A 23,538-nucleotide genomic window follows, 5' to 3' on the forward strand; every position below is an offset into this window, starting at 1 on the left:
TGGGGCGAATGGCATCATTGAGTAAAGCATAGCTTCAATTGTAAATTCAGCAGACCTAGAAAAGTTTAAGAATTCCAGTTTTTTATTATTTGAGGATCATAGCTATAGGAAAATAAAAAAATAGCAAGATGTGACTTCACTAAAAATAAAGACCACATTGCTAAAAAGGGGCCGTTAACCCCTCAATTCCAGCCAATGTCCGAGTCAGCCTTGATTTGCCAGAGCTCTTGTTCAGCTTCTCATTTCTTTTCTAATTGCATTGACCGGTGAGTTTTTGCTTCGCTGGCCCTATCTCACAGTAATGGCGTGGAATGTAAACCCTCTCATGTTCACCAGTTGGAACTCAGTAATCCGTGATAACAGAACCAATGGAGCGCAAAGTGCCTGGACTCCGCTGGTAACATGTGAGAGTTGGAGGATGGGGTTCACCATGATGGGATTAATTTAACTTAATGGAAAGCAAAATGACAACTATTAAATTAGGTATAATGTACCTAAAGCAGAAGTCCATGATTTGTTTTCTCCTCCCCATTGGCCCTTAACATTCCACCCGATTGCTCTGCTGGCAATAGAAGACTTTTTTTTTTTTTTTATAACTTACCGTACCTGTTCCAAATGGCTTAGGTCATTTTCCTTCTCAAACTCCTTCTGGTGGTGAGCCATCTTGTATTTGGATTGCCATACATTCTAACTGGGAAAAGATGTGCTATGATACCCTGTAATCACGGGCGTAGCCTATTTAATTTGGAAGACTGAGGACATCTTGTGGAGAAGAGGAGGAACTGCGGTGGACAGCTCCAAATTGAAGGTGAACATTACATTATTATTTTAACCACTATCTAGGGGGCATTTTAGCCTAGTGTTGGACTTCAAAATACCTAAAGCCAAAGCTTTTTTTAGCATTGAACGGAGGGCGAAGAGGTGCGTAAAATTTAGACACGCCGCTCCTGCTGAGAGATGCACTCTGTGTGCCCTGCTCACCATTCTTGCCAAGTTCTGGCACTGTCCCACTATCTCATATGTTACAAAAGTAACATTTTTATTATATAGAGCTATATATAGCAAAACTAGTTTATGTATTTAATGTATTATTCATACAGTTGTAATTAGACAGGGAGCAGCAATCATAAGACAACCTTAGCATTCCTCTGCTCTAAACCTTGCACTGTCCAAATAACATATTAAAAGCTTATTCTTGACCAAGTTGTGTTGTGGATGCAGTGGAGGTCTAAGATCTGTCTGCAATGTGTGGCAATGGTGTTTGGACCCCAAGAATAGCTCAAATGAGTATCAACCCCTATAATAGATACATCTATGTATTTCTGTGACCTCCAACACTCTTTCTAACATATCAAACACGGAGAAAGCTGTAGACGTACTTTTAAAGCATTGGATAGAACTGAAGAGATGGCAGTTGCTCCTCTCTCCGTGGCACAATGGTACACACATTACATCTCCTGTTTGGTCACACTTTGTTTCTCCTAAGCACAAGCATGCAATTCTTTTGTTGTGATTTCATTTTGCAAATGCATACACTGTATAATAAATCAATAATAAATCATTCACAATGGGGACATTGTTGCCCGGCCCTGACGTGATTGAGTTCAGACCCACACACACACTGTCATGAACCCACTGAGCTGAAGAAAACAAAGGCTGTCTCTACGCTACAAAACCAAGGGTCACGCTGGTGGTATAGCAATTACCGCACCCACTAAACGAGCCATCCAGACTTATTTATAAGCCTTCTGATTATTCTTAGGCTGTAGAGGAATTAGAGAATTCTTTTAATATACCTGGGCTTCCCAAGGGCTCATATAGACAATTGCTGGATGCTGAGAATTCCGTGCCTTGTTGGTGAATAGTTCACCTGTCCTACAAACACCTGCCCACCTTGAAGGCCCAGGGCATGCAGTACATGATGGTGCAGAGCAGATGGTAACTCAAACTGATATATTGGCACCCAAATCACCAACAGATATACAAAGGTAGTCAGTGCTCTGATGGTCCAGTTGAGGTGCATTCCTGTAAAGCATTGCTGCATGCATTTCTCTGCACTGATCCATTCAATGAAACGGTTTTGTCTAGTGCATGTTTTTTAGAATTTAGAATATTCATTGTGGTGCACCGATTGGTCAAGTAACTTTAACACATTAAATATTTGGCAATTCTGGTTGGTATAGAGACCCGATCTCTCTACGCCGTATGTTTCCCCTGGTGCCCAGTACTTGCTGGTGGTGTGATGGGACTGAAGGTACTTACCTGCAAATTTGGTGAGCCTTCCTAGTTCTGCAGCCATATAGGCATATTACTTTGACTCCTACTCCGGAAATAGGCCTACTCTCTATATTTCCAGATCTTTTGCCCCCTAAAAAAAAGGTCCTACATGGTCACTTAATGGCAGCAGCCCACCAGCTTATTCCATTATTTTGGAAGCAAACAGCTCGACCCTCATTAGCTTTATGGGTTTCCAAGATCAACAAAATTATGAGAATGGAAGAAATTAGAGCCTTCGACAATGATTGTATGGATATTTTGCTACAAGTTGAACCTGTTGGGAACATTATAGCACCTCTTTAAAACTGAAATCAAGGCTAGGTTCATCTTCCCAGACATTGAATTGCTAACCTTAGGTCACTTTCACTCTACTTCCAAATAAATGGTTCCCCCATCCCATATTTTCCTCCCCATGTCCCTGCTCACTCTGCCCTTAATTCAGATTTTATGCTTAATGTATCATCATTACCATTATGTTTTTTTTTTCCTTTCTTTTCTCTTTTTATTTTTCTTCCTTTTTTGGAGCCCAGGGACAGAAGAAGTAGGTAAAGGGAGGGCAAAAGGGGCAAGGGGTGAGTGAAGAAGATTGGGTTGGGGTGACAGAGAGGTCAGGTCAAGGTGATTGATAAGTGGATTGGGTGAGACGGAGAGGTGCTTAAAAGTAGGATTGGATGGAAAGGATGGAGAGGTCATTCTGAAGGCAGCAGGGAGCGATCTTCCCGCCTGTCCTCCCTGGTAGATGTGTTTCCGAGGGGGTTCTGAGGGGGTGGTAGCAGAGGTCCTCAGAGGTGGTGCTTTGCAAAAGGTGGCGGGTGGTTCATCATGATGTGGGGTCATAAGTGTTTTAATGTCAAAAGGTTTAGGGGCTGCTGCAAAGAATTGGAGTTCCCAAGGTGGAGTTGTGTAGATGGGAACAGGGCGCAGTTGCACCGCCTCAAGTGGAATAAAGTTGTGGTTAGGGCTTTCAAAGATCTGCAGCCAGTTTAGAGGCGGTTGATAGTACGGACCAGAAAGATACGGGTAAAATGTTTGCAATAGTAACATTGCACTGCTGTTTGTAATTAGAGGATAACAGTTTTATAGTATGCTTTATGGAAAAGTTTAGTGTAAATTGTTGTTAACAAAAGGCCAATCTTGACCATATTAAAGTGTTTGTGTTGAGGAAATTGCGGGTTGGGGTCAAACAACCTGGGTCATGTTGGATCTGAGAAGTGCAAAAAAACTTTCAGAAAAGTTTTGCACACTGCAAATGCTGACAGTTAAGAATCATTTCAGTGCCAAGGTGAGCCGCCGTGTTCTTCCGCTGGGTCAACCAGGGTCCAAACCTCTCCCAATTAGGTAAAAAGGAGGAGGGTGGGAATCTTTTCATTTTTTTTTCTTTTCCCATATGGCTGCTGCAAATTCAATTCCCAAACCTGCATTTTGCTTTTGGCCATATAGTTATTCTTTAAAGAATTGTGCCATGGATGCGTGTAACAGCAATTTGCGGTGTGACCAGGAGCCACCACCCGCACAGGTTTATGGGACCCTTATAATTACATTGTCATGAGTGCTACAGAGCCCCTTTTCCATATGTTATGGATAATAGCAGAAAGTCATGTAGCCCTATTCTGTTCTGTTCTGATAAAGTTATGCCAAAAAATGTTATCATTCCACAACTAAAAAGTACGATTAGGAGAAAATAAAGAAAAAACAGCTTGAAATAGAAAAAATAAATGCAGCCACCACACCAAATGACCGGTAAGCTGTAATACCTTACATATTTGTGTTTGGTAGTACATACAAACTACACATATGTGAATAGTAGGCTATCATACAACTATGAAATCCCAACTTCATGCGGGCATAGTAGAACAAGGGAGTAGTAATGTGCTCACTAGTACATACTGGGTTAATTGTAAATTCCATGTCCCTTTTCCTCTGTGGGTGTTCCTCTGAATTTCGTTAATCCCAAAGACCTGCCCCCTGGCATTCCCCACACTGCTCACACATACACACATTACTGCCTGTCATTTTTTCTCCTCATTTATTGCCACTTTGTCCCCTGGGTGTCCTACAGGCTCAGTGTAACCATGAAGTTCTCCACACCTCACTGTCCTCTTCACATCTCTGCTTTGGAGAACATCTCCATGCCCTGGTGCTAAGCTGCAGCACATCCTGGTGACTCCACCAGTTTATTGGGACAGAGCGACAGGTGGAGAGGACCAACCTGGGACAGGACCACCACCTGAAGATTTACCGGATACTTTGATAACAAAGACTAAAAACTTTTTTTTTTTATTCTTAAACTGGGACACTATGGCCAATTCAGGAATTCAGCTCCTTGGCTATTTTTTGGCTCTTGGAGGATGGATAGGGATTATCTCCACCACAGCGCTGCCTCAGTGGAAGCAGTCGTCGTATGCCGGAGATGCCATTATTACAGCAGTGGGACTGTATGAGGGTCTGTGGATGTCCTGTGCCTCGCAGAGCACTGGCCAGGTGCAATGTAAAGTCTTTGACTCCCTGCTGTCACTGGAGGGTATGTAAAAAATAAGGATAATTCTGTAATCCAAAGTTTGCCAAACTGGTCCTCATGGACCATTTATGTTTTCTTTTAGGAGGACTCATACTGAGAGATTATGTAAACCGCCATTTCCGACCTGGTTGGTGTTCTGATTCCCTGCCTACATCTAGGCAATTAGCATTCTTTAGAATGAGTTCAGCAATGGCAGGTTCCATCAGTATGGGTCCAGTTTAATAAAGGATTTGGTCTTTGTGGTTGGACCAACTTTCCATTAACTTTTTGGATTTGGTCAAAAATTACTGGCAATTTTCAGCTCCGATTCCAACTGTTTCATGCATTTCAACTGAATGGTGCACGGGGTGCTTTCATGAGCAATGATGAAATGGAAAGCACTTCAACAATTGTAGCATATTGGAAATGCAAGATGTCAATATGCTGCAGTCAAAAAATGGCTACAAATCTCAAAAACATCCCAATGGAATCTTTTTTCCCCAAAAGTATCCATTGTTTGACTGCAAGCAGATTATTGGTAGCAGGCATATGCAGTGTTTTGGAACATGTACCGTAAGTGTTTCCATTAAGTGAATCCCCATACATTGACATCTTGTAACGCTTAAAGCAACCTGTCAGTGAATGTTGATTAAATGCAAAATCCAAACCAACAAAAGACAATTTCTAAATTGGTCATTGTGTCTCTGCCTTGCTACAATATATTTCTTTGCATAAAACAAGAAAATAGATTTGTTTTTGTTAATAAACCCAGTTGAGGATGAGTCCTAAGCCAACCTCAATGTGAATATCAGAGGTAACCAAAAAATAACCAAGTTTTTCTATTTGTTTGTATTAGGAAGTTTGTTAGGTATTGCACGTGTCCAAGGACCAGAGAATGATAGATGGTGAATATAATATATATATATATATATATATATATATATATATATACTTACATGTAAAACTTTTTCATACCATTTAGAATAATGTTGAATCAAGTGACATTTTCATTGGTTCTCTGTGCTTTCTGTGCTTTTCAAAGCAACCAAGACAGATTATGGTTGGTGGTTGGCCAGGCAGAGCCTTGCAAACAATATAGCACCCTGCCCTAAGCAAGCAGTGGGCTCTGGACAAATATTATCAATATGTCACTTTGGAAAAGTGAGAGTCCCTAGGTAGTCTGTGTTTGTATGCAGAATGCTTTAGGGTACAACTACATATTATGCTAAGCCTTCCTGATTGAAAGTTATAAATCCAATGACTGAAAGGGTGGACCAGGGATAGTCAGAGAATGCTAGACATCTTCCAGCCAGAAAATGAGATGGGCTCTGACTTGCTGCAGTTTCTATAGCACATCAGTGTGCAGGAAAGCTCATAGTGTGCAGGAAAAGGAACCTGTATAACTGTGCAAGATTAAAGTGAAGGCCAGAGATCAGCGTTAAGGTAGCGGAATTTGAAGTTGATTAACAACAACACCCAGGGCTCTCTGTGCTCAATGCTTTCTTGTTCTACCTTCATAGCACTTTCTTTGAACGCTTGTGAACAAGTAATGTCATAAAGGACTAGAAAACATTGCTACAAAGTGTATGTTAAGTCAAAATCTCCATTTTCTAGTTTTGGATAAGGGGGGGAGTAATTACTACAACTCAGGAATCCATTGGAGAGATTTATACTTCCTGTCCTGGTTCATCAGAGAAAGGAAGTGAAGAATAAGGAAACAATTGCAAGCAGACAGGAGTAAAAATCTACTCTATGAAAAAAAGAATTTGTTTCTTTTTGTTGGAGATTCTTCCTTTCTTGTGTCATTCAGTGGAGCTCAATTGCAGTAAAAACCTTGCGGAGGTTCTGAACCAACCTGCTTGATCTGTAACAAAGAAAAATAGCTTTGGATGGACAAAGATTGTAATTGCCTTGTCGATTTTGAAGGCAATCTGTTTGTGTTTTTACAGGGCAAGTTTTATATAGCTTTTAATATTCATTTGTTTATATTTAAAAGTATTTGTTTGCCATTTCTGATTTAATATCACTTCATTGCTGGGGTTTGACTTTCCCTGATGCCCAGCAGCCGCAATTTTGGGCGGGCTCTCTGCGTCATCCTGTACAATGCAGGACTGCAGGGGTGGGATGATATCAGAAAACTGCAACCAGAGGAGTGCATCATTTTTATTTTTTTGTTTTTTGTACAGGCTGTGTTTTGCCTTGCAGTGCAGGCGTCCCTGTTCTTGAGCCCCATCTATCCTTTAATGCAAGGGTAACCACCAAAATAAATGAAAGCGGTCACTGCAATGCAAATCACAGCCTTAGTGTTAGTAAACCTTTACTGACAGGGTCACTTTTAAGGCAATTTTATTGGATGGGGGAAGGTTGTTGATGGAAATTAGCCATGAATGCAAATACAAAGGAAGTCAGGGCCCCTGTAACAGATGAACACTAAACAAGAAAAATGCACAGAAGGGGCCAATAATGGATAGTAAAGAGGTAATAGCGGGCATAGCAGGTTTATGTTTAGAAGTCCAAAAGTATAAGAGAAAGTGGAGAGTGATCATTCTTGTATATTTGCCCTAGTATGGCTAAGTGGCCTTTAGTTTGCAATCGTTTAATACATTAATTTGTGACATTTGTAGCACCATTGTAGCTTGTTATTGGAATCTAGTAAAAATTATTGACATTATTATTATTATGGGTCATTGGTTCGTTATTACCAACTCTGCTTTTCTGCTAGCTGCTTCTGATCTAACACAGTTAAATAACTAAAGGAAAGCAAAAAAAAAATCTACCACCTATAAGGAAAAGTTGTGGGTGCCAATGTAGACCAGATTGAATCAAAAAATAAAAAGTAAGAGTCTGGCAATTGTCCAACAGAGTCAATGCAAACTACAAATAATGGTCTCTTAGCAGACAAGAATAGGATCTGCAGTTGGCCAAAAAAGTGAATTTATGTTTTTGGCACAAATAATAACATGCTGGTTATATGTCAGAGATTCCAAGTAATGATCCATTTCATATATTCAGGACAAAGTGGAATCTTTATTATGGTGCTATGGGTATGGTTGCAGCCTGGCTGTATTTAGACATCATATTAGTCTTGGCACAACAGATTGATTAGGCTGGGCTGAAGACGTTTTTCTCCTAAAATAATAGGACATAAAAAGGTACAGCTTTGGATTTCAGATAAAAAACTGTTGGGAATTAATTTCTACAAGAACTCTAAGAATCCTTTAGACATCACCTACTAATAGTAGAATACTGTGAAGCCCACCCAATGCAGATACCACTGGTCTGGATTCATTGGCAGAGAAGTATGGCAATTGGATATATTAGAATATCTTGACAAATTCTTGTTTTCCTTCAATAAGATCCAGGCTTCCATGCCTTCACCAACCCCAGCATAAACCTTATGTGTATATGAATTAAGTGATGCTTTGGAACCGATTTCCAGAGGTTCCAATGACAAAACCTATAGTTTAGGATCCATGTTAAAGCCTTTGATCTTCTTTTACTCTACCACTCTACTTTACTTGAAGCAGAAGTAAACTCAAAATTAGCAAAACCTAATCTAGCACTTCGCAGGCGCGAAATTGGGTGACGTAGATTGGGAAAAAAAACATGCCAATCTCACTGTGCATGCGTGAGATCGGCAATTTTTTTTCCCTATTGATGAAAGGGCTCCTTCTGCGCATGCCCGGGATGCTTTTTTTTTTTTTTCACAGTAAAAAAGGGTGCAGCACCACCCCCTTAATTCTCTATCTTCTAGGCCATTAAGAATGAATGGGAGCGCAGAGCCTCCTGGGATACCTACGTCATGCACCGGGAAAATTCTGAGTTTAGGTACGCTTTAACTGAAGCCGTGTAAAGACATCAAACAGACGTCAGGTTTTTGTCACTGGAAACAATATTTTGGGATCATTTCCAGTGGCCATAGAACGAACAAGCCCTGTACATGCAGCATTATTCTCTTCTATGGAGAGGGGAGGACGAGTGAGCAGCACCCTGCTGTGTTCTCTATAGGAAAGTACAGAAGTTATCCCCAGTTGGTGGTTCATCAACCTAACTTGGCATTAGGGAACTGCTGTACATGTTCTAGATTTTCACCCCAGACCACCAACACCATTCGTCTCAGACGACAATCATCTAGTATGCGTATGAAGCCTTACTCTCTATCATGGGCATCTATCTAAACACAAGCACAAAGATTTGTTAGATTTTGTCTCCCAGTATTTGTCCCGTAGCCTTATCTTTAGCACACAGTGGTCTGCGCCATATCCCTCAAGAGTAATATTACAATAACAACATTTAAGTTGGCAAACCATTATAACATTATTCCGCTATTAATTCTTTCAGGCACTTCACACACATGAAAAATGGAAAGCATTGTGTAATGTTAGAAAGGAAATGCATCCGAATGCCAAGGGCAGATTGGTCCCCACCTAAATATAAATTTATGAAGGTCAGTGACCGAACAGCACCAGAGAGTCTATTTCATGGAAAATTACCTAATAAAGCAACATACAATGCAGTATACAGAACAAGTGGAAATATAGGATTGTACTAAGAAAAGCTGATAGGCTACAAAGGTTTCCATGTCATGATTTTAGATTGTGAGGAGATTGCAAAAAAAAAAAAAAAAAAAAAAAAAACCTTTCCCACCTAGAAGTCTTCATCAAGCATATACATTTATCATCTGTGTAGGTGGGGGTTGAGAAGACTTTTTTTTCTGCCATGAAGCAGAATAATCTCTGTAATTGTAGAAGTGATGTACTTATCCTTCTAGTAGCCTACCATTGTCTTTAACCTTTCTCATGATCTAGTGCCATTGCCTTAGGCTATGTACACACGTGCAATAATTGTTGTTGAAAGGGTACTTTCACAGTCCTTTCCAAAAACTTTCATTATGATCGTCCCTCGTTCGTGAATTCGCCAGGACGGTCGTTGGGACGATGGATGACAAGTGCTGTACACACACCAGATTCTCATCCAATAACAGCCCTAAACCTATTATTGGACCAGAATTATCTGACGTGTACGTAGCCTTAGTCCATGTCTTCAGTACACAGAAGTAAACGCATATACAGATGAATGATGCATATAGCTAGACTGAGACATCTGATCCAGTGCCCGCCTAACGATTTGTCATTTGTAGGGCCCTTAGCCAGAGTCTGAAAATGGACCTGCCAATTCAAAGCAAAGTGCAAAGGGTAAAAAGCACACACCTGCCATATACTTATCCACCACCCATTTATGTATTGGAACCCCCTGCTATCCTCACTCTTAAGTGATTGGGCTTTGGTCTATTGACTGATTTTTAAAACACATGTAAACCCAAAAACAAAAGTTCTATACATTGCAGCATATTAGATGTGGTGGCTGTATTCTTTTTTATTCTATGTTTCCTATACTTTCACCTGGTAATTTTTCAAATAACTAATCTCCTGTCCTGTCAATCTCTGCTATATGAATAATTGATAGTATTAGCAGTTTACAGAAGACAGAAAACTGTTTCACATATTTCACATTCTGTAAAAAAAAAGTAACTAATGCAGCCACCATATCCAAGTACTAATAACCTGTAATAGATTTTTGTTTTGAGGTTTAAGGGAATGAGTTTTATTCTTCTCCTGCCATAGAAGTGTTGGTTCTTTCTCCAGCCATGGTGGGTAGGCAGGGCTACTTACTCCTGTGTATCTTCCGTTTCTAAACTAAACCTTTTACTATATCTTTAATGAGTAAATTATGTATGTTGCTTGAAAATATACTTAGCAGTAAAACCCATTTTATTGTCAATACTTGTATATGGAGCTGGGGGAGACAAATGAGATGTTCCAGCTCATGAAAGTTTATATATATATATATATATATATATATATATATATATATATATATATATATATATATATATATATATTAGTTAGTTGTTTTGATATAAAGTTTCCCAAGTGACCTGTAATTTCTGTGGCTGTCAGAATTCCCTGGTTGAGAACGAACACATCAAAGTAGGTAGTGTAGCACAATGTGCTAAAGAGACCTGAAGGGGATAAATCAGCAATTGAAGGGATATGTTTTGGGTTCCCCCAGCCCATGGGAGTATGGCATTGTTTGCTGTACAATAGTCACCTTGATAAAGCTACTCCAGGATCAGAAAAGAAAGGCTATGTACACACATGTAATGATTGTCATTGGAAACAAACCATAACCCACCAATCGTTCGATAATCGTTAACAAAAAAGTGCACGACAGGCCAACAACACCGATGAACGAGGAATGTCGGTGGAAATGAACGACTGTCCTGGCCGATCCGTTTAGGTGACAACCATTCACTATCTATTGTACGTACAGTCGTTCAGTGATCGTTGATTGTTCAGCGGTACACTTTCTCCGGTACAGGTCACTTCCTGCATTGTTCAAACGATCGTATTTAGTGTGTGTTCAATATTGGTGGATTATATTTGAACGATCATATTGTTACAACCTGTACAGAATCGTGCACTATACGAATGTTCAAAATAATCGTTACAATCACTGATTTGTCGTTGGTCGTTCACTTCCTAACAACAATTATTGCACGTGTGTATGTAGCCTAAGGCTAGCCTTCCTTCCACCATACACGTCAGCGAGCCTTGGCCACCCACGACTTTCACAAATTGTCATTAAGCCGCCTTTTTTTAGATACTAACCACTGCATGCTGGAAAATCTCACCAGATCTGCCATTTTGGAGATGATCTGATTCACTTGGCAATAGAAATGCTCCTTTTTAAAGGAATTTAGTACTAAAGCATTTCCCCCATTCCCAATCCTCTGTTTATGAAAAAAAATATCCCATGTAAAATCTAATTAACCCACCAACAATAAAACTTCTATAGACAAATCCTGTAATATTAGGTAATGACATTTCCATACCGCACAATGTGTTTCATGTCAATCCCTAGACCCTGCACCAGAGTCCCCCTCTCCTTATCAGGTTCACCAGGTCTCAGATCTGTTTTGGCATTTGCTTTAAAATTAAAATTCCTCCATGAAAGTTCAAGCAGCACAGAGGGAGGAATTAAGAAACACAAAGAGATTATTTCACATGTGAGACAGAAGAATGTATTTCCTCCAGTAAGGGAAAAGCACAAACCGTTCTCCAGTATAATACTCTGCTGTGATGTTGACAAGGGGCACATAATTATCTGCAATTTAATTATATCCTGCATAGAAAAATGGGCAAATTCTTGAGATTTTTTGTCTGGAGGCGATATCGCGTAAAATTCACAGGACCCGGGTAATGGTAGCATGTGACATTAGATATGAGGAACCATATTAGAGTTCTTTCATTCTGTAAGTAACATGTAATAATGTTTGTTATGAGTAGGAGGGCTGCTAAACTCTGGCATCAAAGGAAAGACCCACAGTCTTAGAGGCACCATTGGGATTTTTTTTCGTTTTAATTAGAAACAGTCTCCAAATGGTTTCCATTGTAGGGAGGATGCAGAGGGCAGCATCGGCTGCTGGGTAGCGAGGAACAAGTCAAGTATAATGCTAAACGTGCATACAACTCTTGCAGCACTAGGAGAACATGGTCAGCTGTATCGTATTGAAATCATGGCTTCTACAGAACACATGCTCAACCATCTGAAAAGCATGCGCCAAAGCATAGGGTGCCATGACCAATAGAAGTCACAGTATTTGGGCTGGGAATCAGATACTTACTTCCATCTGGTGACCACTGTCATTTGAAAAGGCAGTGTTGCCCTTCATTCTGAAAATATACAATTACTGATCCTAAGATTAGCCAAGTGCCTTGCACAAAAAAACAAAGCTTTCTGACAGCTCACATATTTTCTATTTTATTATTTATTACCGTCTATGTTTTCTCTTCAGTTCATATCCAGACAATCCGGGCTCTGATGATAGTTGCAATGCTCCTGGGCTTCATCGGAATAATCATCAGTGTTGTGGGAATGAAATGTACCAAAGTGGGTGACAATAACCCCATTGTGAAGGACAGAATTGCAGTATCTGGAGGAGCCCTGTTCGTTTTGGCAGGTAATGTAACGAAAAAAAAGTTGTACTGAAAAAAAAATGATCTCCTAAAATTGCTAGCTTTATGACTGTTTTTGGTATCAATACACTGAGAAATAGACCTAGTTTGCAGGAGAGTCCGAGTGATGTCGTTTGAAGTGCTGAAACCATTGGATCTGCATGATGGCCAAATAACTAGCATTAGGAGACCAGGAAAGGTCTTACTATAGGTTTGCCAGAACATCTCTCTCTGAGCGAGATGGATCATGAGAGACTTTCTGGGACTAATTTGGGGTTGTACATGCAGGCTTTTTTGGGTCCGCTAAAGCCAAAGAGAGATAGGAGGACTGAGTGTCTCCTTGGTTGACAAACCAAAGACAGCCACATTGCATGTGCTTAGGGCGTAAGTGGTGCAAACACTTTCTGAAAAAGTACAAGTTGTATGGGTCTCTGTTGACATAAAGAGGGCTTTGTGGTGGCTCCAGAAAATCAAAATCAACTAGAACAGGGGTGTCAAACTCAAATTTACAGTGGGACAAAATTCAAAACTTAGACAAAGTCACGGACCAACCTTGAAATTTATTGAAAAAATTGAAGATGCTTAAAAAATCCCCCTGCGCTAAAACCTGTAACTCCAAAAGCCTCCTGGCACCTCCCACAGGTAGCGGAGGGGGGAATGCTGGAAATGCCAGACGCAGCAAATGCGGGGCTAAATCTTACGAGTGGCCCGCTGCTGGAACTCCCCCTTCATTGAAATAGCACTGCTACTGCAATTCCTGGCATTACTTGCGTCTAACAAAAATAGTCCAATGCGGGGCCACACAAAGGCAGAGAGCCCACTGGTCTATAGACGCGAATGATGCCAGGAATTGTAGTAGCAATTTCAATGCTATTTCAATGCAGTGGCGGGCCAGCTGCAGTTCATATTTAGGATTCCTTGGGAGGCCAAAAAAAAGGACGTTGCGGGCCAAATTTGGCAACTCTGAACTGGAAGGTTCAGTGTTTGATGCAAAGAGGTTTGACAAGGATAGACCTTTGGCCAACACCATGTCATAACAGTCTTAGTAGGTTGGCCTAACGTAATGGCGTCCACCCAAAGTGGTATCCTAGGGACTATGCCACCATTTTCTTTTGGCTAAAGAGGAAACCTACTGTGGAGAAGTTCTTTAACCTGCCACAATAATACAAATATTTAAATTCTTCTTTTAAATGCTTTTTGTTGGAGCTTCACAAGTTATCTTCAACATTTTGAGTATCTATATGACTATATAGATATTATATTATGTTTGTATTACAAATATTAATGCAATATAGGATGCATACCACCACACAGGATTCTCTGAGCATTATGAGATTTGTAAAAGGGTATCACAACCAAATCTGTGTCCTTATAAGTCTCAAATTATGCATAACATTTAGTAAATAGTACAGTGGCCTAAAAGTGACCACAGATTCCTGGAAAAAAAAGTCCAACCAAGTAAACCATCTGCATCAGAGTTTATGTGTATTAAGTGTGGTGAAGTTTGGCATCTTCCAAAAACCAAGAACATACTGGTAGTTAACTGGCTACTGAACACATCATACAACTACCATAACTACCATATTTTTCAAGATGTGAAGATTTACAAAAATTGATATTAATAAAATAGGATCTTAGGTCTCCAACTCAAGATTCTGCTTGCCTTAGACAAATCTGATCCTTTTACCATATGTGTATAGATTAAATACATTTGAAATGGAATATCATTATATATGATGTGTGCTCCCCTCTTTCCCCTTATCCTTTAGGTCTCCTTACATTAATTGCCGTTTCGTGGTATGCCACACAAGTTTCTCATGACTTTTTCAACCCAAATACACCAGTCAATGCTCGGTAAGTGGAAACTGTTATCGGTTTTAAAAGAGTCGGTCCATCCAAAGACAAAATTTTAGGTATAGTTGACACCCATTGGGTGGAGTCATCCCTTGACTTTTTATATGTCGTGGATATGTCAGCACTAAGACCTCCCTGTAATAGTTTCCAACTATGTAATTGGCATTTTGTGTTTAAAAGAAATATATAAAATAAAGAGATAAGAAACCTACATACCCATATGTATAGCCGAGTGTTGATGATTGAATGGACTGAAACCCAAGAAAGGATGTAATGGATTTGAATTTTGGATTTCACCTAGGAATGTTTAATGGTTTCCTGTGTTTTAGGTACGAGTTTGGATCGGCATTATTCGTTGGTTGGGCCGCCTCCAGCCTCACCATGCTTGGCGGATCCTTTCTGTGCTGTTCATGTCCCAACCTAGACACCCGAGGCCAGCAATACTACCGACAGTCACAGCCGTCAGCTACTACCAGAGAGTACGTCTAACTCCCAGCCCATCCCAACCCTCCTAACCAGCAACATCCCCAGGTGTCCTCATCTAAACTCTGCAACCTGTTTTTATGTCTACCTAATACAGTATTTCCTATTTTGTTATTTTCTATTAATTTGTAAATAAACATAATGATAACAAATCAATCAATTTATTACTTTAGGTCAAAGCAGAAGAATAGTTTGTTACTAACATGGGTGTACCATAACTGTATGGGTAACTGTGACACAAAGATAACAAATATGTTTAATGTTTCTTGCATCATTCCCAAACAATATCTAGTTGTAGCTGCTTTATTTTAAAGTGGCAAAATGCATTGTAAAAATTACTCTAAACCATGCTTTAAATGGCAAGTGCTAGAAGGCAGAATAAATTATAGTATGAAGACGAAGGGCATCACCAGACCTGTGTTCTGAAATACCGTTCAAGTAAATGGGAAAAGTTAGAAACCAATTTTTTTGCAAGTGGCTGTGGCAGATTGTAGCACGTTACCCCAAAAGCGACATCTTGCTTTTGACCATGCTGTTGTCTAAATCTGGCCACACATATATCTGGTAACTCACAGCGTGGTTTGCCGTGTACCTGGCAGCTGCCAATTGCACAGATTCACACTGCAGGTATAAAAGAACCCAAAAAGAGTAACTGAACTCCAGGAAACCTATGTCCAGAAAAAAAACAAGCAGAAGGCAAAAGGCCAGTCATTTATATTGTCTCCTGCAGATGATATTTCTCTATTAATGACATACCATGACTTGTTCTGCATTGTGTCTTTGTATAGATGTGGCCATCTTGGTACATGCAAAACACTACTTCCTCATGTCAAAGCCTCCAGCAAGGAGAACAGTGAGCAGCACAATAGTTATATCACCAAATATTGTTCCCGGTCTCCAGAGATACCAGTGCCTTACATGCCGCACATAGATATAAAGTTAAAGGGTTGCAGAACAGGAATGCCTAGGCACATTCACATACCAGGAAACATGCTGCCATTTTCCAGTGGGCACAACTACCATTTCTAGATGTTCCTTGTAACAAATACTTTTCAAATTTCAGTTTAGCTCCACTTTAAGGCTACAATACTTTGTGCCAAAATCTGTTCTAATGACAACTGGGCAAAAACTAGATTACTTTTACTTTGGAGATTTTTCATCTCACTTCCAGTTGTATCTTTAGAGTAGAGGTGAAAAAAAATCTCCCTGTAAAGACATGCAGCTAAAATAAATCAACAGGTTTTAGCGCTTCCTATCATATTAAAATACGTTGGCTTTACATAAAACTTTGAAAAAAAACAAAACACAAAAGGCCTTGCTAATATAGTAACAAATTTTCAGTGCTTCCAAGTGTAACAAACAGACATCATTCACAAACAAAGGAGTGACCCCTACATTTGCCTATACAGAGGACCCTGGTTAAAGGTCTACTACTCCCTAAGATAAAAAAAAAAAAATAAAGACTAGTGCCATGGTAGCTGGGGGAATACTCCCTAAAATAAACGCTAGTGCCATGGTAGCTGGGGGAATACTCCCTAAAATAAATGCTAGTGCCATGGTAGCTGGGGGAATATTCCCTAAAATAAATGCTAGTGCACTGGTAGCTGGGGGAATACTCCCTAAAATTAATGCTAGTGCCATGGTAGCTGGGGGAATACTCCCTAAAATTAATGCTAGTAGCATGTTGGCTATGGTCATGGTGGCTGAACTGTGGGGTAGGAGCATGGTGGCTGCAGTTGATGTATGAGCCCCTTTCCGCTGGGGCACAATGAAGGGGAGATTTAGGGCTCTTGCAGAATTACAGTCTAAAACCGTACAGTTAGCTACTCCAGGGCACATAACAAACCTCACTGCAAGTCAGCACAAATGCATGCATTGCCCTAGCCTTTGCAAGGAGGAAAAGAAAATGCATTGCCAGAAGCAACATGTTGCTTCCAGGAACTGTGCTGCAACCTCACCACAACTGCTAGCAGATGCATACACAGATTGGTTCCCAACTGCCGCTTTTGGATCGAATTAAACAACACATTGTCATTCTAATAACATTTTGATGGCCTCTTGTATATAAAGTAGACATCTAAGTTTTTTTATGTCTTATCAAATAATATCTTAAACCAACTATAGGCTATAAACTGCATGTACACCTATATACACACACCATGTGCATTTCCATTTTGTCTCAACAGTCCACCCCAAATGTTTCAAATACATGCCACATAAACAAAGAGACAGAGGTGCTCTAAAACAGACCAGGGTGACCCAATAAAAATTGAAGGGCTGCGTTAAAGCAATGCACACAGCATTAATCACAATATCTGAAGTGCTAAAGGATAACTGTAATTAAAGCAAATTAACCACACAAGTAATTTAATGATACTCTATAGAATAACAGTGCATAAAAAACAAGGATGGAAAATGAAGCCAGCTTTAGACATATAAATCACACTCACATTTGTAGCAGTATTGAAGTTGGTCTGGTTGTTTCATACCTGTACTTAGCTCAGGTGTTGTGTGAGTTCTCATCTAAACCTTCCAAGAGAACTTCCCCAGACTAGTTTTAACTCATCCACTTCCAGAATGCTGTTTAGTGGAATCTATTAATACAGGGGATATGGGGACTTGTATTGCTGACCTTATATATATATATATATATATATATATATAAATATATTAATAATAATCAGAAAATGAAGCAAGGGATTAATAACTAATAAATAGTTGGTAAAATAATTTAACCTAATAATTATCAGTTTTTTACGATGTGACAAATTAGTGCAAAATGGAGAAAAATGATGTATAGCAACTTATAACTAGTGATGGTGCAATGAGCTCTAGGAGTTTATTAGCCATGCACAATTTTTTTTACAATAGCATTGGGTGAAACTGAATAAGTGTCCAATCAGATTTCAGCTGTCATTTATATTGCATTTTAGAAGAGATAAGAAAAGAAGTAGCTATCCCTGTAGCTATAGGGGCCCAGGGCAGAGGTCCCAGTTCCTTAACGTTCCTTAAAGGGGAGCCCTTCGGTAGCTGCTGCTCCAATGGCAATCCCCCATATAGAGTATATTAGCAGTGGATTTTAGTATATTGCCTCCTCCAGAATCTTTATTTTGCATGCAACCACCTGTTGTCACTTTCATAGTTTTATGGTGGGTGTACTTGTTAAATTGGGTGGAAGAAAGGAATCATGGTGGCTGCACGTGTTATATGACCTCCGGTCATGGGGACACCATTGTGGAAAGATGTAGGGGGTTGGCCATCAAAGTTTTGCTGTGGGCCCCATGATTTGTAGTCTGTTCTTAGTTTTGAGTTGCTGGGAGTCTAGCACTTTGCTTTTCAATATATTTCCCAAAATATATAAATAAAATCAATAGAGGGTGATTGGGATGATACTCCCACACATGCCGGGACAACTCCATTATAAGTGTGAACATGCAATTGTCATAATTGTTATAAAGTGTTCTGAACAAGGAATTCAATGTCTGCAACACTATAAAATACAACTACATGAAAATACTGTGATATGTAACCCAGAGCTGTATTTTATTATCCCTGTTTTATCTAGAACCACAAAAATCCCTATAAAGAAAAAGGATGAGACAAGTTAATATCAGAAGCTGTCAGTGATACGTTACTGGTCAGTAAGACAGTAAAGATTCTGGAAAGAATTCTGGAGTGACAACCATCGAGAAAAATACCTTTTTTTTGAGGAACATTGTGATGGACCTGATTAGCCTACAGGATATAACAATAAGGAACAGACATTTTTTTGGACTGAAGGACCCAGATGATGTCCAACTAGCCAGCCGTGGACTTCCCAAGGACCGGTTTTGTGGAGGTGTTGTGTATAGAAATGGAGGCGTTGTGTATAGAAACAAATCAGATGCTTGATCCAACTGTAACCCAAGCTGAGTTCAGATATAGGAAGGTATCTGCTGGAATCTTTCCAACCTCAAGGCAATAATAACTTGTTTTGGCAAAAAATCCTAATAAAGCTCTCCAATATTTAATCTATCCTATAAAAATTCCATTAGGACATCCTTTGGGTTTCTGATGGCCATGACAGTTAGATGGAGCCATACTATAGTTCTATTAGACACGTATTAAAGTAGATGTAATGCCCATCACCCAAATCTTCAGCCGTCATTGTCATCATTGTCATGGCCGCAGCCTTCATTAATGGTCCCGCCATGGAGGTTCTTGTTCCGAATCATCCTGGTATGGTCATGCTCCTGCACTGCCAACCTACTCATTCACCTTTGTAGAGACTACAACTGGCACTGCCAATATACACTGCACATACACAAAATCATGGCAATTGTGTGGGATATATATGGTGCTTAACTCATTGTCATGCATTCAGGTTTAGATCTGATTAGATCCTTCAAACCCTTACCAGCCATGCATTGAGATAACTTCGGGAGGAGTTAGACTTGACCATATTATGTAGGCATGACCTGGAAAGTTTCTTTGGTCCCCTGGTTAGTTGCTACAAACAACGCCTCCACTTTTCTACACATCGTTTGTCAAATTCAATTTGATTGTCTCTAAGAACCATTTCAATTACATAGTTATTTTTTTGCTGTATAATTTAAAAGTCATTCCTTGTCGAAGAAATGTTAATTTGACTGATTTAACACTGTAATACCGGCAATCATTTACTACTAAAATAATAATCCTGTGCTGTTGACAGATGTTAATGCGAGTTATAATGATCGTTAAGCACAACAACTGCTCCTTATCACTCATAGACCTTTAGGGATGAGATCTGAAGTTTTGCATCATTGCGTCTAAAGGATCAATCTTCCCAAAATACATATAAAAAACTGATTTCCAAGATAATACGTCGTAGTTAGAATCTGTCGATTTTTTTCTTGTTGGTGTCCTAACTAGGAAGATTTACTTTCTTTTGTCAACAGAGCAAGAATTAGGAAGGGGAAGTTTTCCAAAGAGGATACTATCTTCAATAACAACTGTCCAAGAAGGGAGATGGGACACCATTGGAGACTTTGCAGGGGTTTAAACATTTTAAAACTCTATTCCATATGAATATCTTTGGATTGACTTTCAGTTTTGAGAAGACACCAGACAGTTGAATCACCCATTGGCTTTATTTATTCCAGAGGGACATCCATTCTCCCGGTTGGATTTTTCCATTATTTTATTATACATTATGAAGATCATGGTGGGATGCTGGGTCTATTGTCCCATTCCTGAAGTTCCATGAGTGATCCAAGTGATATAAAGAGCCAGTACGTAAAATCAAAAAAATAATATGAGTAAACTGACCATCAAATCCATCAAAACTGACAACCACCACCAGAGTTGTAACAATACCCTGAACCAGACTTGTCTGAATATTCTTCTTTTTTGTTAGTCACACAATGTATATATATATTGGGGGTGGGAGGGGGTACATTGGTGCAGGGAAGCAATGGAAAAGTACAGATTCCAAAAGCAATGCAGAGAAGAGCAATAATGCTGAACAAAGTATAGGAATCTTCATAAATCATTCATTTAAAGCACAGTTTGTATATGATATATATTTAGCCCATACAGTAATTTTATTACATGAACATTTATCTCATAGTTGGGGAGTTTAAATATTACAATATTTGGTAACATATTTAGTATAATTTGCAGTCTTTTATCCTAAAGTAGTTGGATAACCAGACTTTTTTGGGGGGATTTGTGTCTCCAACAAACATTAAGAAATTAACATTCTAACCTTAAAGCAACGCTGTCAGAAACCTGGAAATATTACCCTGAGCATATGATAAAGACAATTCTTAAGCATTGATTATCTCCTGTGAAATTTGAGGTTAGCAAAACAATCAGCATATCCATAAAAAGCAGAAGGTATGAGTGTATCCTGCAACAGCTGAGCTTAATGCTTTCTTTTTTTTTAAGTCCTTCCTAAGGTTAGACTATTCTTGCCTTCCAGCGGTTCCATTTGGTACTTTAAAGGGATGGTTGGCCTAATTGGCAGATGACTTCAGCAGTCTATATCCATGAAACTGCTGATTGTTCTGATATCTTTACACTGTAAGGTAACCATGGCTTATTTATACTTTTATCATATGCTGAGCTTTGAATAGGTTAACTTAAAGGCCATATTCACCTTGAAAGGATATTTCAATTTTGGTTGGGCCATTCCCCAGCATCTTATGGAAAATTATTTGGAAGTAGATTTCACCTCCTGCATAATGAATGTGACACCTTCTTCCATCCGGAGTAAAAAAATTAAACCTGGAACATAGAAAATACTATCTTTAAAAAAATGTTAGTTGGCTAGCTGGACACCATTGATCTAATGTGATCAAAGTTTGAGTATCTGGACTGACTAATTCAATTTGCCTGTATTCGTACAAAACTGAAATATAACTTTTTGGGTGAGTTTTCCTTTAATGTTTTTTTTTTTTATGAAAAGTTGTATATATTGAACCTGCTTTGAAATTTGCATTTAAAATGTTTTGCTGTGTCTATAATGTTTTCCATTTAATAAAACATATAAATCATTTGTGTTTGGAATGTGGTGTTTTGATTTGAAGTTGTAGATTTATTTCTGCATTTATACAATGCTGACATCTTCCATGGTGCTGTACAGGAGCTAGCTCACAATCTAATGTCCCAAACATGGATAAATGGCACTGCTAGACATAAGGCAGCCTTTCTCAACCGTGTTATCATGGGGAAACTGTTGAATGAAATTTCAGGTCTTGGGGAACCCCTGCTATATTGCTATATCCACAGCTCACAGTACATTAATATGGTGGCCAATGGGATAGCCAAAAAGATCATTGGTGTCAATGCACATTGCTCCAGCAACCCCTAGCAAACTCTGAATGGACCCTAGGGTTCCATTGAACGTATGATGAGAAACACTGGCCTGGGGACAATTTGGGGAAAGTCAATTAATCTGCCAGCATGATTTTGAAAAATTAGAGTGCTCAGAGAAAAGACATGGAAAAACATGAAGAACATACAAAGACATCGCACCTCTGACCAAACAGTCTATCAATCCACGAATAGCATAGCATTAAAAATAATAACAGTAGATCTGCCAAAACAAGGCCCCGGGCTGTTATAGAGTGATCAGAGCCTCATTTTCTTTAAAGTTTTGGCAAAGACCAGTAAAACAGCTCCAATAAAATGTAGGTGTAATTAGAAGTTTGAAGTTTGACGGCAGGAGCTATCAGAGCTGGGACCTGTGGTCTATCTCCTTCATTTTTGAAGTGGCAATTCATCTACGTCTATATAGGGATTCTTCTCTGTTATCGCCTGTTGGTTTGCACTTACCCTCATCATGAGCTCTTGGTTTGCTTTGAGGCCCTATATATATATTTGAATGAAGATGACAAGATACTGTAATGTATGATATACACTATAAGTAATTATCTCTCAACGGTTATTATCCTGATGAAGCGGCATTGACCGTGAAACGAGTTGAGACACCCTTTAATGTTGTGAGATGCTATACTGTTACCTGTTAAATTATTTTATATACTATGGTCCGAATGGTCTGATCTATGAGCAATATGGATGTTCAGATTGTGCCGTCTTAAGACAAATAGCATAATCTTTTCTTGGTGTTTTAATCTTTTCTAAATAAAATGTTTTTGTGTACTTGATTTATATATGTGCCAATTATGTCCCCTTTTTTCTGCATATTTTGAATTTGTAATTAGAAGTTTGGCTGAAGTTTAGCTTTAAACACAAAGTCAGCAATGACAATTGTGCCACATTTTCAGAGGAAAGAAGGCCTAGTACCCATGTGCCGATGTTAAGCTGCAATCTGATTTTCACTTTGTTGCTAAAGAAATTTATTCAACAGCCAACAATTCTTTGATCCTTGATTGGATATGGAGCCAGTGGACAAGTAAAATTATAGAAATAGTCCTGTGTCTGAATGATCGAACACATTCAATCCAAATTTAAATCACTTTTTAATTTAGAAAATGGATGGAAGGGAAATATAGAAGACCTTTGTGCTGTGTTTTTGGCTCCTGGCCATTCACTTACTGATCACAAAATCAATAGAACCGGTGGGTCAAGCACCAGATTGACAGTGGAATTGCTTGTGTTTCCTGGGTCTAAAATGAATGGGGATACAGATAACAGAAATCTGACAAAGATTATATCAATTCCATGCACAACAAAATAAACATTTTGGGTAGAGTGTGGATTTGAGAATCAATCGGTTATATGGGCTACTGTTACTGTATATGGGTTACTGTCCTCTGTCCTTTCTTACGGACTTACGGAGGTCCTTTCTTACGGAGGTCACATTATATATACTACAAATGACAAAGATAGACAATTACAAGACCACACTGTTGCCATAAATAAAGAACTGTGGGGCTTCCATGTTGTTTTGTGCAAATGCTTATTCATCAAAGATCTTCATTT

At 39.2% G+C, this 23,538-nt stretch overlaps 1 protein-coding gene across 2 annotated transcripts; it reads left to right on the forward strand.

Moving 5' to 3' along the window:
* Positions 1–4,253: 4,253 nt before the first annotated feature.
* Positions 4,254–21,653, forward strand: CLDN19 (claudin 19). Of its 2 annotated transcripts, none has more exons than XM_072425575.1 (5): positions 4,254–4,798; positions 12,633–12,797; positions 14,562–14,646; positions 14,976–15,177; positions 18,695–21,653. In XM_072425575.1, exons 1-4 carry the CDS (start codon positions 4,576–4,578, stop codon positions 15,133–15,135), a joined length of 633 nt encoding a protein of 210 aa, XP_072281676.1. In that variant the 5' UTR covers positions 4,254–4,575; the 3' UTR covers positions 15,136–15,177; positions 18,695–21,653. The 2 variants fall into 2 exon arrangements, with proteins under 2 accessions (XP_072281676.1, XP_072281675.1); XM_072425574.1 differs by having other exon boundaries at positions 14,976–15,125.
* Positions 21,654–23,538: the final 1,885 nt, after the last annotated feature.

This window comes from Pyxicephalus adspersus, chromosome 11 (assembly GCF_032062135.1).
Source record: "Pyxicephalus adspersus chromosome 11, UCB_Pads_2.0, whole genome shotgun sequence".
Taxonomy (NCBI): domain Eukaryota; kingdom Metazoa; phylum Chordata; class Amphibia; order Anura; family Pyxicephalidae; genus Pyxicephalus; species Pyxicephalus adspersus.

What these genes read in the sequence shown, in the direction of transcription:
- CLDN19 (XM_072425574.1), top strand. Translation starts at nt 4,576, where the DNA reads ATGGCCAATTCAGGAATTCAGCTCCTTGGCTATTTTTTGGCTCTTGGA. An exon ending in AATACACCAGTCAATGCTCG is followed by an intron (nt 14,647 to 14,975) that starts GTAAGTGGAAAC and finishes CCTGTGTTTTAG; the next exon opens with GTACGAGTTTGGATCGGCAT. An exon ending in CCGTCAGCTACTACCAGAGA is followed by an intron (nt 15,126 to 18,694) that starts GTACGTCTAACT and finishes TGTTTTATCTAG; the next exon opens with AACCACAAAAATCCCTATAA.